General features: G+C 38.4%; 1 protein-coding gene and 1 pseudogene across 1 annotated transcript in view; one reads left to right on the top strand and one right to left on the bottom strand.

Moving 5' to 3' along the window:
• The window catches only part of LOC115222695 (formin-J-like), a 98,890-nt gene extending 84,903 nt beyond the window's left edge, over positions 1 to 13,987 (bottom strand). The window contains exon 1 of the mRNA XM_036511700.1: positions 13,865 to 13,987. Coding sequence (XP_036367593.1) covers positions 13,865 to 13,924 — 60 coding nt within the window. The 5' untranslated portion in view covers positions 13,925 to 13,987. The remainder of the gene's footprint in view (positions 1 to 13,864) is intronic.
• On the top strand, positions 2,906 to 3,005 carry LOC115222715 (annotated as a pseudogene).
• Positions 13,988 to 20,400: the final 6,413 nt, after the last annotated feature.

Genomic DNA, 20,400 nt, shown 5'->3' with positions numbered 1-20,400 from the left:
GATCCGAGAAAATTTATATAAAGCCTTATGACAACAAAAAACCACATCCTTATCTACAATGAAACCAATATCATAAACAACTGCTACAAAAGTTATTTCTTCCCGAAGATAAAACCTAGAGGTTTCTCTTTATTATGACTATTATTTTAATTTTTGTTTTGAACATAGGAGCTAGAAAACTGTAACGAAATATAACGACTAATGAGAAGAGATTTTTTTTCTCCTTCTTCAAATATGTGAAGGAAAGTTTAAAATTATGCAATCATATTTTCGCAATATATACATTACTATGGAAGGAATTGATCGCTTAGTAAATGGGAGCTTCTGTGAGATTGTAAAGACATCCGTTACTCCAATAGTTTCGTGTTACATTTAGAAATTTAGGAAGTATTGAACGGAGCACTGAGCAAAAACAAAATAGGGAATTTAGTCAGAGAAGAAATGATAGCGCCCATGGTAATTTTCATTACCTTCCACACTATCGACGGAAGGTAGGAAGTTATTCTCAGGCTAGCAATCTAGGTTCAAGTCTTGCATTAATGGGTACTCCTCTTAAAGCAACCAAGGACATTTCCAATCCCTTCAATAGTATTCCACATTGTTCCTTTCCACCAAATCTGATTCATAGAGCTTTAGTCTGGTATCGCGCAGTCGCACCGATTCTGAATCGTCCCAGTTGAAAAGCGAACTCCTTAATCTGACGGCCATGCTTGTGCACATGGTAGATTGTTGGCGCTCGCGCTGTTTACAATTGAGTTGCATCTGACCCGTAGTTAACACTTGCAGCCGCGTGAACGAAACCACTGAAAATTAAATATCTTAGCCAAAACCATTTAGTTGCAATTTAGGGTCTAATTTAAAAATTATATCCTATTTGAGTTATTATACCAAACTATAAAAGTCAACAGAAAAAAAGTCAACACAGAAAAATGTAGATTACAAATAATGCCTTGACCAAAAATTCGAAAAAGAATATAATTTTTGTTAAACCTATTTCTTTACTACCCACAAGGGGCTAAACACAGAGAGGACAAACAAGGACAGACAAACGGATTAAGTCGATTATATCGAACCCAGTGCGTAACTGGTACTTATTTCATCGACCCCGAAAGGATTAAAGGCAAAGTCGACCTTGGCGGAATTTGAACTCAGAACGTAGCAGCAGACGAATACCTATTTCTTTACTACCCACAAGGGCTAACACAGAGAGGACAAACAAGGACAGACAAACGGATTAAGTCGATTATATCGACGACCCCAGTGCGTAACTGGTACTTATTTAATCGAACCCCGAAAGGGTGAAAGTCAAAGTCGACCTCGGCGGAATTTGAACTCAGAACGTAACGGCAGACGAAATACCGCTAAACCGTTACTATATTTTGTACTTAACTTGATCTGGAGATCGAAACCCGACAGACAGTTATTCGGTGAAAGAATTGAGAGAGAGAGAGCTAACAGCCCAGCAAGGAACCTTAATCTAGTGACACACTAACTTTCTATCAATAAGTAAAAAGGAGATATTGGTTACATTTTTTTTTCTAACAGGGAGGTAAATAAGGGCTTTGATGGCTTGTGCCACTTGTGTAAAGGATTAACTTTAACTTCAGATAAGTAATGTAATATTTTAGTTACTATGAAGAATTTCTAACTCACGTAGGCGACTTCCAGGTGGAACAGCAATATGTCCATCTGCTGTGAGTTTTTGACAAATCTAAATTACAATCTAGAGGTATTACGTTAGGATTAAGACTTATCGTGTGTCTATATAACATTAAATATTGTCATATTGCCATGCATATGTTTAATCCTCTTCACAGAGGATTATTGTGGCGTCGTTGTGGCGAAAATGTATAAAATATCAGAATCTTGATTTTTGTGTTTCCAATCTACTGATCCGTCACATAAATGTCCTTCGGAGGCGCAATGGCCCAGTGGTTAGGGAAGCGGACTCGCGGTCGTAGGATCGCGGTTTCCATTCCCAGACCGGGCGTTGTGAGTGTTTATTGAGCGAAAACACCTAAAGCTCCACGAGGCTCCGGCAGGGGGTGGTGGTGATCCCTGCTGTACTCTTTCACCACAACCTTCTCTCTCTCTCTCTCTTTCTTCCTGTTTCTGTTGTACCTGTATTTCAAAGGGCCGGCCTTGTCACTCTCTGTGTCACGCTGAATATCCCCGAGAACTACGTTAAGGGTACACGTGTCTGTGGAGTGCTCAGCCACTTACACGTTAATTTCACGAGCAGGCTGTTCCGTTGATCGGATCAACCGGAAGCCTCGTCGTCGTAACCGACGGAGTGCTTCCATCCATATGTCCTTCAATCGAGGAAAGGACATACATGTGACTAGAGAATGAACGTTTAGACCAACCAACTCGATAAAACCAATTACTGACAGAATCATTCTATTCCTCAAATAAGTCAGCCCAGTAAATAGCCTACAATCAGAAAAGGTCATTGCATTTACTGTCTATTTTTTTTTTTACTTTCAATAATATACACAAATATCCCATAAAGTATTGCTTCTCATTTGCCACTCTCATTACCATATACACATAATCATATACGTGAACTTGTACAATCACTTTACTCTTAACAAAATGTTCACTTCTCGTGATATCTCGTTTCAATTTCTCTTAAAATAGAAAGGGGTTACCAACCAATTTTTTTTTAATCTATTGACCCCCTTTGATTACTTTTTTTATTTTGCACAAATTCAATGAAGATTTACATTTGTGCAATGCTCTGACATTTGGGGAAATGCATGTGCCACACTTAAAGATTTCAGACTGCAATGCTCCTCAAAAGCATGCCGCTGACTAGAGAATTTCCCTCACTGACACGCAATACATCTCTTAGATCACCCGACTTGGTTTTCTTTTCTGACTATTCTACCAGTTATATAATCTAGTACGATGGTGCATATTCTAAAATTGGAACGATACAGAGAAGATTATCATGATCCATGCGCAAGGATGACACGCAAATTCGTGAAGCGTTCCATATTTTTTAAAAGCGCAGGAGTGGCTGTGTGGTAAGTAGCTTGCTTACCAACCACATGGTTTCGGGTTCATTCCCATCGCGTGGCACCTTGGGAAAGTGTATTCTACTTGTGAGTGGACTTGGTAGGCGGAAACTGAAAGAAGATCATCGTATACATGTATATATGTATGTGTGTGTGTGTGTGTATATGTTTGTGTGTCTGTGTTTGTGCCCCCTTCCCAACATCGCTTGACAACCGATGATGGTGTGTTTACGTCACCGTAACTTAGCGGTTCGGCAAAAGACACCGATAGAATAAGTACTAGGCTTACAAAGAATAAGTCCTGGGGTCGATTTGCTCGACTAAAGGCGATGCTCCAGGATGGCCGCAGTCAAATGACTGAAACAAGTAAAAGAGGTAACAAAAAATAATAAAAGAGAAATCGATTTTAAGCCTTTTGGCTTGCAAACTGTTTGGCACATCTATTTTCTCACGCGTCTGGTTCTCATTCACTTAAATACCGTTAAATCGTTCTCTCCAAAATGCAGACATGTTCAATTTTATTCTGTACCCAATTTTTACGTTGTGCAGGCACCAACTCCAGAAGCTAAAGAGTGCAATGCAACAATATCACCTGACTGGGGAACGAGAGAAATACTCAAAAACGGTTGTGGGTACTTCTCAGCCTCATCGACGACGAAATACAAAAAAGCTTGTCTCCAAGCTGTTCAAATTTTTGGTGTGGAAGGATTTCATTGATTAAACGTGCACAAAGAAAAAAAAGAAATCAACTTCAGGAATAAACATATGTTAAATAATAGTTAAATAGTCTTGCTCTATACTGACAAAAGTGCCACCATTTTAAGTAACAATTATGTTATTGATATGTGGTGTTGTAACAGTTATAGCATAAAGGAATTCATAATAAACTTTTTCACTTGTAAACAAAACTAATAAACATGGTTAGTCTCATTCTCTCTCTCTCTCGCGGTGTGGGTGCGTGTGTGATTGTGTGTATATATATATATATATAGATATATATACTACATACACGCACACACACACACACAACATATATATATATATATATATATATATATATATATATATATATATATATATATATATATATAATATATATATATATATATATATATATACTCTTTTACTTGTTTCAGTCATTTTGACTGCGGCCCATGCTGGAGCACCGCCTTTAGTCGATCAAATCGACCCCGGGACTTATTCTTTGTAAGCCTAGTACTTATTCTATCGGTCTCTTTTGCCGAACCGCTAAGTAACGGGGATGTAAACACACCAGCATCGGTTGTCAAGCAATGCTAGGAGGTAAAAACACAGACACACAAACACACAGACATATATATATATACATATATACGACAGGCTTCTTTCAGTTTCCGTCTACCAAATCCACTCACAAGGCATCGGTCGGCCCGGGGCTATAGCAGAAGACACTTGCCCAAGATGCCACGCATATATATATATATATAGGAGTTGTTGTATGTTTGGAAACTTGGTTCTCAACCACGTGGTTTGTAGTTTAGTCCCATTGCGTGATACCTTCGGGATGTGCCTTCTATTGTAGCCCCGGGCCAAGCAAAGTCTTGCGAATTGGATATGCTAGACAAAAACTGAAAGAAGCTCGTCGAGTCTATGTGCACACACATACACACACATATGTATGTGCGCCACCTCTCTCTCTCTCTCTTTCTCTCTCACCACACAACGCGCGTGCAGGGCTTACATAGAATCTCCGTCTTCCAAACTTCACTCATTAAGTACTGATCAATCAGAAGCGAATGACGGAAAGAAATGAACGCACAGTGGGATCGAAATCCGAACCAGGTGATTCGAACTCGTAAAACACTCGACTAATCTTGCGTTCATTTGTCCCCAAAAATGTATATTGGATTTAGACCTAAAATTTTCCGTTAATGGTTCCTAATTATGTAACATTAAGAAAGGTAAGTAATTTCCATTTTATATATTTAGACGTACGAATGAGAATCACGCCGGACGGGTGGTGCGGAGTGGGAAGAAATAGGATGATAATTGGATCAAACTACTCGAGGTTAATATACAAAAATCTTCAGACTTTGTGAAGAGAAACTGAAAGAAAATGTGACCATCTGAATAGACACGTGTGTGCGTGTGTGTAAGTGTGTTTGTATAAGTATGTGTGTAAGCGTGTGTCCGTATGTGCGTGCGTACGTATGTGCGTGTTCATGTGTGTGGGTGTATGTGTGTGTGTGTGTGTGTTTGTATTTCGATTGTGTGAAAACAAGAGTTCATATTGGTATGAACAGGTTTTTAGTACGCTGCATATTTTAACTTAAAAAATAATGTGTATTTCTAAGAAATCGTGAAAGTCATAGAGAGATAGATAGATAGATAGATAGATAGATAGAGAGAGAGAGAAAGAGAGAGAGAAAGAGAGAGAGAGGGGGTGATAAGGGGTGATAGAGAAATACGTAGGAAGCAAAAGTATATCTCTGGTGTGTGCGCGCGCGGAAACGTGAAAATGGAAACGAATCGAAGACGGGGGTAGGGGTGGGGGAAAATGACCGTTAATTTATGGATAAAACAAAAAAAAAACAAAAAGTAAATAACAGCTAAAAAAGAAATAAAATAAAACGGTCAAAAATAGATATAAGTTTATTAGTGTGTAAACATTAATATTAATGTATTACTTCACTAGTTTATAGCAAAATCCTATGCATACAATAATAACTTGAGTCACTGCATAGCTGATATGAGAAGCGGTTTCTTGTTGAATATGTATAGACCTGTTCTACTAAATACGATTCCTTTGTCGAACTTCGTTATAGTCTTCAAGCTGGTCTGGGAAACCAGTAATCGAAAGAGAAGCCTGTTCCATTACTAAGACTGGATTGACACAGAAAGAACAACTGGCCTGCGAGTATACATACGCACACGGACATACACACACACAAACACACACACTTGTATATACGCCTCTCTCTATACACACACGTGTATAGAGAGAGGCGTATAAATGGTGGTAAGCGTGAGTATGTGAAATATATATATATATATATATATATATATATTATTACATACATACGCTCGCACACCTGCGTACTCGCGTATACGTACGTATATACACGAGTATACATCAATTACGTGTTTTTTTTCTCTCTATTTTTTGTATTTTAACCAGTCTACCCTGAATCCATATTTAAACAGAAGCCATGTGTACAGTTTGTAGCTTGTGTATGATTGGATGAATTTTTTATAATTTCATATCGGAATTTGATAAACAAGATCATTGGTTACAGGTATACACGAGACCCAATTACTAGTTTTTTTTTTTATTTTTAACAACGACTGTTTTTGTTATATTTTTCAAAAAAAAAAAAAATTAAGAAAATAAGGTTTTACAGTTTCCGTAACTCGAAGAAATAGATATCACAGGAAGCGGGGGCATGCTGTAAACAAAATACTTGCTTTACGGTTTATTATAGTTACTGTTCGTATCATTCGCAGATATGGTCATCGAAAGTACAGTGGGACATAACTATATCCAAGTATAGATACTTATCAGAGAGAGAGAGAGAGAGAGAGAGAGAGAGAGAGAGAGAGAGAGAGAGGAGAGAGAGAGAGAGAATACAGCTCAATATTTGGTATTACTTTAGCGCGCGGTCTATCGCGGTATCAATATTCTGCGATGTGAAATGACTCGATCTGGGTTAGGGTTTAGAGTTAAGGTTTGGGATTTATGTTTAAAATTAGGGAAAACGATAGGGTTTATGGCTAGAGTTAAGGTTAGAGTTACACCGCACGCTAATGTGTAAACGGCCAGGTAAGCTACACGCTAAATCTATCTATCTATCTATCTGCCCATCTATCTATCTCTCTATCTATCTGTCCATCTATCTATCAGTCCATCTATTCATCCATCCATCCGTCTATCAGTCCATCTATCCGTCTATCAGTCCATCTGTCCGTCTATCAGTCCATCTGTCCATCTATCAGTCCATCTGTCCGTCTATCAGTCCATCTGTCCGTCTATCAGTCCATCTGTCCGTCTATCAGTCCATCTGTCCGTCTATCAGTCCATCTGTCCGTCTATCAGTCCATCTGTCTGTCTATCAGTCCGCCCGTCCGTCCGTCCGTCTATCCATCTGTCTGTCCGTCCGTCCGTTTGTCCGTCTGTCCATCCATCCATCCATCCATCTATCTAACTGTCTGTCTGTCTATCCACCTATGTAGGTCATTCCTGAGTACTGCTAAGATGATACCCTATATTTTTAGTAAAATGAAGAATGAAAATAGTGATTGACGAATTTGTGAGTAATTGATCTGGTTGAGATGAAATCTAAATTCATTTATCAGTGCTGAACCAAACAATAAACTCTTATCTGAAATCAGGACGATTTAATACTTGATATAAAAATCATATTAATAAAGGTCTATCAAGTTAACCAATCGACACGGGATAAGAGGTTTAGATTATGAATATATCCAAATAAATAGAGGCAAAGTTGGTGACATTTGAATTCAGAACAAATAGGCTTATTCTCGTTTACGCTAACTCTTCTGCCATTCTGCAGCCGCTGCCGACAATGGAAACGGTAGCGCCAATGATGATTGCGGCGATAGCGATGATGTTGGTGGTGGTGGTGGCTCGCTGATGGTAGTAACAATAGTTATTGTTTAGCTCAACAGCTGTTGCTCCGATCACGGTCCAAAAACGATAGCCATTGTTAGTAATTCATAATTACATTTCCACTATATGACAAATAATGATTTCTTTTGATTAGCTGCAATGCAAGACTAATTTTGTACAAGGCAGGTAAGCGCTATAGTCGATTCAATCAATGTTGGTACCGTACTAGTATTCTGAAAATAAAGCCAGCTGGTCATGCTCACTATGTCGAAGTACTGGGGGTAGTTGACAGTTTATGTACAACCTCGGTGGCACGTGGAAAAACATTTTTTTTTTGACTGAAGAGTTAATTTGCTGCAGAATGGAGGACTTGCAAAATGGACATTGCTAAAAGGGCACAAAGACCAGGTGGTTGTATTAAACTGGGCGATAAAGTTCTTCGACTAAAGAAATCGAATGGCAACTCTGACGAGTTTCTACAGTCTCCAATAAAATATCACAAGGCCTGGGTCGACCCGAGACCATGATTGAAGTTATTTGCTCAAAAGCTGTCGCGTAGTAGGATGGAACTCACAAACGTCTAGTTACGTATCGAACTTCTTAACCACACAACCACACCCCCCCCCAAAAAAAAACCTTGTACAGGACAGTCCACCGCAAGAAGCGGTGTTTACGCAATTAAAGAGAGTTTAATTAAGGTGTAATGAAATAGGGTTTCGTTAGCTCGAATCGAGGTCGGAACACAAAGTCTCAAATACTTGGCTTCCAATGCGCAGCCGCAGTCGTTAGACGGGTATTTTAGTAGATCTAGATTCTACCTTTATTATGATTGCATCTTTGTGAGAATAATGATGTACGTTAGAGTTTCCCCCACAAACCAGCATCTAGCACCAGGTGTCTATTTTACACGTCAGCGTAGATTCCAAGTCTAATTAAAGTAATTTAACATTACAGGCATGATTCTTGTATCTCAGTTTATCCAGCAAGACATCAGATGCCGGATCAGTTTGTTGTCGGTTTGGAAAGACTTCCAGAAATCTGACAAGCCAAGCGATAACGAGAGAGAGAGAGAGAGAGGTAGAGGTAGATAGAGAGAGGTAGATAGAGAGAGAGAGAGGTAGAGAGAGAGAGAGGTAGAGAAGTAGATAGAGAGAGAGAGGTAGATAGAGAGTGTGTGTGTATGTGTGTGTGCGTGCGTGTGTGCGTGCGTGCGTGTGTGTGTGCGTGCGTGTGTGTGTGTGTGGTTAAGTAATTTGTAACTCTGTTCTTTCGGTTTCGTCTTAGAGTTGCATTTTGGATACGTGAAGTCTATAGTCACAAGCTGACTAATGCTCATATAAGAATGTACACGACAGGTATGTGGAATAAGGCGGCGAGCTGGCAGAATCGTTAGCACACCGGGCGAAGTGCTTTCGTCTGAGTTCAAATTCCACCGAGGTCGACTTTGCCTTTCATCCTTTCGGGGTCGATTAAATAAGTACCAGTGACGCACTAGGGTCGATATAATCAACTTAATCCGTTTGCCTGTCCTTGTTTGTCCCCTCTGTGTTTAGCCCCTTGTGGGTAGTAAAGAAATAGGTATGTGGAATATAGTCATAAACGAACACAAAACAAGGACACTAGAAATGGGATCGAATATTTAGAGAAAGATATCCAGTTATTTATGCGAGAAAAGAATTTTTCTTTGAGATAATGAATATGAAAAAAAAAAATGGAATTTAGCAACTGCGAAAAAACAATTGAAGTTCTATAGATGTTGCTTTTAAGTTCCGTGTCGATTCTAACCAAAATACTTCAGGAATATGCAGGACTTCGTTAGATAAAATGCCGTCTTCTTCTATGAGACAATATTCTTTTATTCTTTTACTTGCTTCAATCATTTGACTGCGACCATGCTGGAGTACCGCCTTAAAGGGGATTTAGTCGAGGAAATGGACCCCAGGACCTATTCGTTGTAAACCTTAGTGCTTATTCTATCGGTATCTTTTGCCAAGCCGCTATGTTACGGGGGACGTAAACACACTAACACCGGTTGTCAAGCGATAGTGAAGGGGATAAACACAGACACACACACACATATATATATATATATATACTCTTTTACTTGTTTCAGTCATTTGACTGCGGCCATGCTGGAGCACCGCCTTTAATCGAGCAACTCGACCCCGGGACTTATTCTTTTTGTAAGCCCAGTACTTATTCTATCGGTCCCTTTTGCCGAACCGCTAAGTAACGGGAACGTAAACACCAGCATCGGTTGTCAAGCAATGCTAGGGGGACAAACACAGACACACAAACACACACACGCATACATATATATATATATACATATATACGACGGGCTTCTTTCAGTTTCCGTCTACCAAACCGGCCTAAGGCTACAGTAGTTGGGAAGTAAGCTTCTTACTACACAACCATGCCTGCTATTTCTAGTAAGCCGATCAGTCATGTGAGGGATCCTTAGTCGAGTGGTAATCTACACTATTGCGACGTGTTTTATTTTTGTGTGTGTGTGTGGTAGGTAAGTGGTGTTGATAATTATTGTAATGACAGTTATGTTTATGCGAAAAAATCAATAGCAGCGTAACGGATTGAGCAGATGTTATAGTTATAAACGATAAATCAATAAAAGAAAAAAAAAAAAGAAAAAAAAAAGAAAAATGGATGAAGTTCTTCGGACGATAATGCAAAAAAAAAAAACAAAAAAACTAATACTTATCTCTGATGCAATATGATAAATTTGTATAATACAATGTTCTTGCACAATCGATATTTTCATTTTAGAAAATCATCTGATAAATTCGAAGCTGCCTACATAGGAGATAACCAAATGATTTTGCACACACACACACACACACACACATATATATATGTATATATATTCTATAATTATAAGCATAATTATAATTAGGGTTCAGCAAAATTTGATTTACTACATACCGAAATTTAGAAATCGCAGTTAAACTACTTGGTAAAATTATTAATTCATTAATTAATTTTACCCTTTATTATTATTATTTTATATATTATTTTGCCACACAGTGGCTGTGTGGTAAGTAGCTTGCTAACCAACCACATGGTCCCGGGTTCAGTCCCACCGTGTGGCATCTTGGGCAAGTGTCTTCTGCTATAGCCCCGGGCCGACCAATGCCTTGTGAGTGGATTTGGTAGACGGAAACTGAAAGAAGCCCTTCGTATATATGTATAGATATATATATGTATGCGTGTGTGTTTGTCCCCCTAGCATTGCTTGACAACCGATGCTGGTGTGTTTGCGTCCCCGTCACTTAGCGGTTCGGCAAAAGAGACCGATACAATAAGTACTGGGCTTACAAAGAATAAGTCCCGGGGTCGATTTGCACGACTAAAGGTGGTGCTCCAGCATGACCGCAGTCAAATGACTGAAACAAGTAAAAGAGAGAGTAAAGAGGAGATAACCAAATGATTTTATACCACACACATATAATATATATATATATATATATAATATATATAATATATATATAGATAAAACGGTAAGATAACAAAAGAAAGAAAGAGACCTCAATATTATGTAAATAGAGGAAATTTATCTTACAATATGTTACATTACTCGGTAGTCAAGATAAAACTCTGAGTTTCAGATGCCGAAGTGGAAATCCACAACACTATCTCTTCGGTTATCTGGCTATTTGAAAACGTTATGAAAAAATACCGTTAAAAATGAAGAGAAATTACTCTGTTATAACTCTGCTTTGCCTGCGTACTTATACATTGCTCGCATTTTTCGTCATAAAAATTATATAAAAATACATAAAAAAATACATAGAAAAATATATAAAAATATATAAAATCTTCTTGGGACATAACACAGAAAGCATGTTCTATCCGTTTTCTTTAGGGGACCAAAAACGTAACAGAAATTTAGTCACATGTGGGCATGATCCGAAAAGCTCTGTCCTTGTATTTAGACATGTGGTAGGGTCTAAGCTGCTTTTCCAGATAAGCCATCTCTCCATGTCGCATAAAACGCACCTTCCGCTGCCGTTAGTATAGGGCTTACATCTGGCCAAAATCTTCCATTGTATGTTATAATCGACACCTTTATCTCTTAAAGCCCAATATGATTGGATAATTGTGTCGCTTTTCTTTTGTTCCAGTGCCTAAAGCTCAAAGTGTGGTTATTGAACCTGGCCTTGAAATTACCCTCTGTCAGGCCCACGTATTTCTTCGTCGAAACGGTGTCTTTAGTGGTTATAGAGTTTACGGTAGCTTCATATATGATGGTCTTGGACATGCAAGCTCCATTTAGCGGGCACAATTCTTTTCCTGCATGAACAGCTGTTTTCTTCTTGTGTTTTTTGTTATGTTATGATTATGTTTTTAAAATTGGTAGTTGAACTAAAACTAATTTTTAAATTGTGTCTATTGAAGAGTTTCCTATAAGCATGGTTAACTGGAAAATGTCTATCTATCAGTGCTAGGAAATATTTACCTATATGAAGGCAACCTCGGGGAGTAAGGGGGCGTAAACCAGATGACCTTCCTATTTCTATTATTCCTGTTCCTTATTGTTGGGCTGGTGATAGGTGTATATTTTATTTTTTCGCTAAAAAATAAAATATACACCTATCACCAGCCCAACAATAAGGAAAAGGAATAATAGAAATAGGAAGGTCATCTGGTTTTACGCCCCCTTACTCACCGAGGTTGCCTTCAATATAGGTAAATATTTCCTAGCACTGATAGATAGACATTTTCAGTTAACCATGCTTATAGGAAACTCTTCAATAGACACAATTTAAAAATTAGTTTAGTTCAACTACCAATTTAAAAACATAATCAATCATAACATACAAAAAACACAGAAGAAGAAAACAGCTGTTCATGCAGGAATAAAGAATTGTGCCCGCTAAATGGAGCTTGCATGTCCAAGACCATCATATATGAAGCTACCGTAAACTCTATAACCACTAAAGACACCGTTTCGACGAAGAAATACGTGGGCCTGACAGAGGGTAATTTCAAGGCCAGGTTCAATAACCACACTTTGAGCTTTAGGCACTGGAACAAAAGAAAAGCGACACAATTATCCAATCATATTTGGTCTTTAAGAGATAAAGGTGTCGATTATAACATACATGGAAGATTTTGGCCAGATGTAAGCCCTATACTAACGGCAGCGGAAGGTGCGGTTTATGCGACATGGAGAGATGGCTTATCTGGAAAAGCAGCTTAGACCCACCACATGTCTAAATACAAGGACAGGCTTTTCGGATCATGCCCACATGTGACTAAATTTCTGTTACGTTTTTGGTCCCCAAAAGAAAACGGATAGAGAACATGCTTTCTGTGTATGTCCCAAGAAGAATTTATATATTTTTATATATTTTTTATGTATTTTTTTATGTATTTTTATATAATTTTTATGACGAAAAATGCGAGCGATGTATAAGTACGCAGGCAAAGCAGAGTTATAACAGAGTAATTTCCCCTTCATTTTTAACGGTATTTTTTCATAACGTTTTCAAATAGCCAGATAACCGAAGAGAGATGGTGTTGTGGATTCCACTTCGGCATCTGAAACTCAGAGTTTTATCTTGACTACGAGTAAAGTAATGTAAATATTGTATATATATATATATATATATATTCTATAATTATGGGCATAATTATAATTAGACTTCAGCAAATTTGCTTCACCACATACCGAAATTTAGAAATAGCAGTTAAATACAATTCTACTACCATAAAATATAAGTTTACCGATAATGGTTCTGTTAACATACCGAACTACTTGGTAAAATTATAATTATTAATTAATTTTACCCTTCATTATTTATATATATATATATATATATATATATATATATATATATATATATAAGCAATCATGTAAAAAAATTGAGAATTTGGATATAACTGACTATTCCTTGATTGTCGCAGACTTGATTCTAGTTGAGCCGAGATTTTACACACACACACATACAAATATCATATATATATATATATATTTGTTGTGTCTAGGGAGAGTCATCATGCTAAATATAATCAACACGCACACTGGTACAATTCCATCCATTTATTAGATATCCGATTGTCTTGGATTTGTTTGTTTTTTGACAAAACAAACAAAAAACAAAAATTTGGTTTTAAAAGTTGAATTAATTTTGTCAAAATGATATAATTGTGTTAGATTAATATTTGTCGAGTAATTAGATTTATACCTATATATATATATAATCGAACTCCACCTTACTTTGAAATACTCAAGTGACTCTAACCACTCGGTCATGTAACGTGGTTGAATAAAACGCATGCTGCTGAAAGTATGTTCAATATTTTTGTCTTTTTCACCACATCTTTGTCGCTAACCCTAGAATAAAAAAAAATAAAAATAAAAATATTTAAGAAAACTCAAAATATTTTAGGTTCGAATCACATTGGAAAAATATAAACTTTATCGTTATGAAAAGAATTTTTAATTCAACATTTTATGTCCATGTAAAAGTTACGTAGAAATAATAATATGACTACGATATGTAGCATGTATGTATATTATTTATATTTCTTTACTGCCCACAAGGGGCTAAACATAGAGGGGACAAACAAGGACAGACGAAGGGATTGAGTCAATTATATCGCCCTCAGTGCGAAACTGGTACTTTATTTATCGACCCCGAAATGATGAAAGGCAAAGTTGACCTCGGCGGAATTTGAACTCAGAACGTAACGACAGACGAAATACCGCTAAGCATTTCACCCGGCGCGCTAACGTGTCTGCCAGCTCGCCGCCTTGTATGTATGTATATTATTGCATATGCCTTCTGTTTCTCTCTCTCTCTCTCTCTCTCTCGCACACACATACATATATGTAATCTCACAACGGCGACAGTTTTATGTGATTACTATTAAGAACCAGAACTCGAACGGTGATGATGAAATTATCTGCAATGAGTGTATCCATTTCTGTGGCTGTGTGGTAAGAAGTTTGCTTCCCAACACATGGCTCCGGTTCAGTCCCACTGTGTGGCAGCTTGAGTAAGTGTCTACTTTAGCCTCAGGCTGAGATAAAGCTTGTGGGTATATTTGGTACATGGAAAACTGTAATAAGCCTGTAATGTATGTGTGTGCGTGTATATATATATATATATATATATATAGATATATATATATATATATATATATATATATATATATATTAACATATATATATATATATATTCCCCATGTTGACTGCTGAAATCTACAAGTTTTTTTTCATTCTGTCTTTGTTTATTTTCTCTTATTTCTTTCTGTTGAAGGCATAGGCTCGAAACGTAAAAGGCTTTCATTTTTCCTGAGCGTCAAAATAATACACCTTCTTGTTGTTCATACATTTGTCGTCGTCATTGTTTTTCTTTAGATTTCAAGTATACCTATATAGATGTGTGTGTGTGTGTGTGTGTGTTTGTGTGTGTGTGTTTGTGTGTGTGTGTTTGTGTGTGTGTGTTTGTGTGTGTGTGTGTGTGTGTGTGTGTGTGTGTGTTTGTGTGTGTGTGTGTGTGTGTGTTTGTGTGTGTGTTGTGTGTGTGTGTGTGTGTTTGTGTGTGTTGTGTGTGTGTGGTGTGTGTGTGTGTGTGTGTGTGTTTGTGTGTGTGGTGTGTGTGTGGTGTGTGTGTTGGTGTGTGTGGTGTGTGTTTGTGTGGTGTGTGTGTGTGGTGTGTGTTTGTGTGTGTGGGTGTGTGTGTGTTTTTGTGTTGTGGTGTGTGTGTGTGTGTGTGTGTGTGTGTGTGTGTTGGTGTGTGTGTGTGGTGTTGTTTGTGTGTGTGTGTGTGTGTGTTGTGTGTGTGTGTGGTGTGTGTGTGGTTGTGTGTTTGGTGTGTGTGTGGGTGTGTGTACTCCACATCTTTAATTTAAAACCGGTATTGGTGTGATTACATCACCATAACTTAGCGATTCAGTTGTGAATAATTACCGGGATTAAAAAAGGGATTGGAATCAATTCGTTCGACTAAAATTCTTCAAGACGGTTGCTCCAGTATGGCCACAATATCGGTGATTTCGGGCGTACTTTCGCATTAACAGATAGGCTGACAATACAAATATAATTTAATGATCGAACTCAGAGAGAAAAAAAAATACTATTAATTATTTTACTAACTCAGTAAAAAAAATTTTTCTGGCTTGTTCGCAACCAATAATGCAGTAAATGGATGATCCTCCCCCTGATCCAGTATCAATATCCTATTACAATATCCTTAATTTACTTGCCGTTTCCTATAACGAAAGTGAAAGTAGTCAGAAACCTTCCAAGACTGACTACTTGAAATCACAGACAAACACCATATGCAGCTATTAGAAAAACCAAAAGCCTTGCGAGTGGTTTTCGTTGACGAAAACTGAAAGAAGCTTGTCATACATACACTCTCACATACACACGTATGTATATATATCTATATGTGGGTCTGTCCATGTTTGTCCCCCACTTGACAACAGTTGTTGGTGTGTTCACGTCCACATAACATAGCGGGTCCGGCAAAAAGAGACCGCTAAAATAAGTACCAGGTTTTTTTTTTTTTACAAAAAAAGCCCTGAAAGTCGATTCGTTCGACTAAAAACCCTTCATGTTGGTGCCCCAGCATAGCCGCGGTTCAATAACTGAAGTAGATGATAAAAGATAAAGATAATTAACTAATCTATTTATATCAAGAGAAAGAGTTTTACATTGCCATGGCTTCAAAGAGTGGGTAATTTATATTAATGACAGCGAAAGTAATTATGCTGTTTTTAAAGATATCTTCTAAGACAAAACGTCTCTGCCAAATCGATCGAGAAAAACAAAGTTTACGTTACGTATTAAAATACGGTGCTAGAGGTGCCATAGTCTGTACCACATGGCAACATATTTCCGGTATTAGCTAAGACCGTTAGAAATGCGTGAGAGGGTTTTTTCGTTTTTTTTTTTTACTTGTTTCAATCATTTGACTGCGACCATGCTGGAGCACCGCCTTTAGTCGAGCAAATCGACCCCTGGACTTATTCTTTGTAAGCCTAGTACTTATTCTATCGGTCTCTTTTTTGCCGAACCGCTAAGTGACGGGGACGTAAACACACCAGCATCGGTTGTCAAGCAATGCTAGGGAGACAAACATACACACACACATATATATATACACACATATATACGACGGGCTTCTTTCAGTTTCCGTCTACCAAATCCACTCACAAGGCTTTGGTCGGCCTGGAGCTATAGCAGAAGACACTTGCCCAAGATGCCACGTAGTGGGGCTGAACCCGGAACTACGTTGTTCGTAAGCAAGCTACTTACCACACAGCCACTCCTGCGCCTTACATTTAGATGTAACATGTTCTGAATAAAACCTATAACTAATATATGAACCTGCTAGAAATACCAACCAAATATCTCTCAAGATTTCTTATCGTTAAAAAGATTAAAAAAAAAAAAAAAAAAAGAGAGAGAATTAATTTAAATATCGTAGTCATGGATATACAAAACAAGACGGACGGAGAAGTTTTCGTTATAAGTTTCCTAGCAGCAAAATAAGTAAACAAATAAATGGAAGTCCACAGAGTAAAGTATCTATGTCCTAATCTTAAACGGAATTCATTTTGCGAGATTTCTAGTTTCTCTGCCCACGTGCGCGCGTGTGCATGCATGTGTGTGTATGCGTGTATGTGTGTGTATGCATGTGTGTGTGTATGCATGTGTGTGCATGCATGTGTGTGCATGCATGTGTGTGCATGCGTATGTGTGCATGCATGTGTGTGTGTGTATGCATGTGTGTGCATGCGTATGTGTGCATGCATGTGTGTGTGTGTATGCATGTGTGTGCATGCGTATGTGTGCATGCATGTGTGTGTGTGTGTGCATGCGTATGTGTGCATGCATGTGTGTGTGTGTGTGTGTGCATGCGTATGTGTGTGTGTGTATGCATGTGTGTGTATGCATGTGTGTGTATGCATGAGTGTGTATGCATGAGTGTGCATGCATGTGTGTGCATGCATGTGTGTGTATGCATGTGTGTGCATGCATGTGTGTGCATGCATGTGTGTGTGTGTATGCATGTGTGTGTGTGTATGCATGTGTGTGTATGCATGTGTGTGTATGCATGTGTGTGTATGCATGAGTGTGTATGCATGAGTGTATATGCATGTGTGTGTATGTATGTGTGTGTATGTATGTGTGTGTATGTATGTGTGTATGTGTATGCATGTGTGTATGTGTATGCATGTGTGTATGCATGCATATGTGTGTGCAAGTGTGTATGTATGTGTATGCATGTGTGTATTTATATGTGTATGTTTGTGTGTATTTATGTATATATCTAGCTAGGTCTCTATCTTCACCCATATCTATCTAATATTCCTCCATCCATCCATCTATCTATATCCATCCGTCTTTCTGCCTGTGTCTGTGTGTCTATCAATCTATCTCTCATTATAGTCACACACACACACAAATCTTACGCAATCACTTTATATATTTGTAATGTGTACAGGCAGGCATGCATACAAACAACTATGTAAATCTGATTCCTTTATGTTTTTCCTGCTATATGGAAGAGAAAGAGAGAGACCGAAGAAAAAGAGAGCGAGAGAGAAAGAAATGAGTTCGAGCACTCCACCCCCAATCCCACCGCTTGACGACTAGTGTTGGTATACACTTTACTCTTTTACTCTTTTCTCTTTTACTTGTTTCAGTCATTTGACTGCGGCCCATGCTGGAGCACCGCCTTTAGTCGAGCACTCGACCCGGGGACTTTTCTTTGTAAGCCAGTAGTACTTACTCTATCGGTCTCTTTTTGCCAAACCGCTAAGTGACAGGGACGTAAACACACCAGCATCGGTTGTCAAGCAATGCTAGAGAGACAAACACAGACAAACATATACCACACACACACACATATATATAACATATATACGACAGGCTTCTTTCAGTTTCGTCTACCAAATCCACTCACAAGGCTTTGGTCGGCCGAGGCTATAGTAGAAAGACACTTGCCCAAGGTGCCACGCAGTGGGGACTGAAACCCGGAACCATGTGGTTGGTAGACAAGCCACTTACCACACAGTCACTCCTGCGCCTGTCCCTGTAAACATAGCGGTTCGGCAAATGAATCCGATAAAATAAGTATCAAGTTTTAAAAAGTAAGCACTAATATGTCAATTTGTTTAATTAAACCCTTCAAAGTGGTGCGTGCCCCAGCATGGCCGGAGTCTGATGTCAAGAACAAGTAAAATATAACACAGTTAAAATACATTTATACATATTAACAGTCAATAATGCACACGCGTTTTTTTTTTTGTCACACACAAATATACACGCTCACATAATCGATAACATAAATCGCTAAATTAAAAGCCTTTTTTTTTTTACAACCAACAACCTCCTCCCATTCTTCCGAAGCTCAATGCGAGAGAACGGTACCACTGCACTAACTTGTACGACACTTTATTCACCCTATTCAGATATAATTGCTGTTCTTTGGTTCGGATTTCTATAAGCAAACAACGGGTTTCTTCCTCAGCGGGATTAGCTGACGGTATAATTATACGCATAGCGTTGCTCTGATTTTTTTTTTTTTACTATTAACATACATAATGAAGTCTAATAACGTTACGTAACAACAGACTATGCACATCAACACGCAGTTTAAAAATTTTCCCATATATAAGGAAAATCATAAAGGAAACATGTATATAGGCGTAGGAGTGGCTGTGTAGTAAGTAGCTTGCTTACCAACCACATGGTTCCAGGTTCAGTCCCACTGCATGGCACCTTGGGCAAGTGCCTTCTACTATAGCCTCGGGCCGACCAAAGCATTGTGAGTGGATTTGGTAGACGGAAACTGAAAGAAGCCCGTCGTATATAAATATATATATATTTATATATAGGTGCAGGAGTGGCTGTGTGGTAAGTAGCCTTGCTTACCAACCACATGGTTCCGGGTTCAGTCCCGCCTCATGGCACCTTGAGCAAGTGCCTTCTACTATAGCCTCGGGCCGACCAAAGCCTTGCGAGTGGGTTTGGTAGACGGAAACTGAAGAAGCCCGTCGTGTATATATATATATATATATTATAGGTGCAGGAGTGGTGTGTGGTAAGTAGCTTACTTACCAACCACATGGTTCCGGGTTTCAGTCCCACTGTTGGGCACTTTGGGCAAGAGTCTTCTACTATAGCCTCGGGCCGACCAAAACATTGTGAGGGGATTTGGTAGACGGAAACTGAAAGAAGCCCGTCGTATATATGTATATATATATATATGTGTGTGTGTCTGTGCTTGTCCCTCCCCAACATCGTTTGACATGCGATGCTGGTGTGTTTACGTCTCCCTAACTTAGCGGTGTCAAAAGGAGACCGATAGAATAAGTACTGGGTCGACTAAAGGCGGTGCTCCAGCATGGCCACAGTCAAATTACTGAAACAAGTAAAAGAGTATAGATGTTTGTATGCGTGTCAGCTTATACACATTACACACAAATATGTGTGTGTATAAGTGTGTATATACTACACTCAAATAATATGTGTGACTACACTTTGTTGAGTGCGTATGTATGATGCGTCTTGTAGCATCTATTCATGTGATGAAAATTTGTGAACATATTGTGTATGTGTGTGTGGTATATATATACTGTTGCGTGGGTGCGTGCACCAGTTTTAAGTTTTGCATCAAGCCAATATTTCACTGAAAATTGAGTAATACTAGTAGCAAGAGTTTAGTTTTGATTGATATCAAAATCGATTTTGAAGGCCACTTTTTTCGATCTACAAAAAACGTATTAATTTTT

The sequence above is a fragment of the Octopus sinensis genome, linkage group LG20 (genome assembly GCF_006345805.1).
Source record: "Octopus sinensis linkage group LG20, ASM634580v1, whole genome shotgun sequence".
Classification (NCBI taxonomy): domain Eukaryota; kingdom Metazoa; phylum Mollusca; class Cephalopoda; order Octopoda; family Octopodidae; genus Octopus; species Octopus sinensis.
The sequence above is the reverse complement of the archived record's forward strand: the minus strand, read 5'-3'. Positions and strand labels throughout refer to the sequence as shown.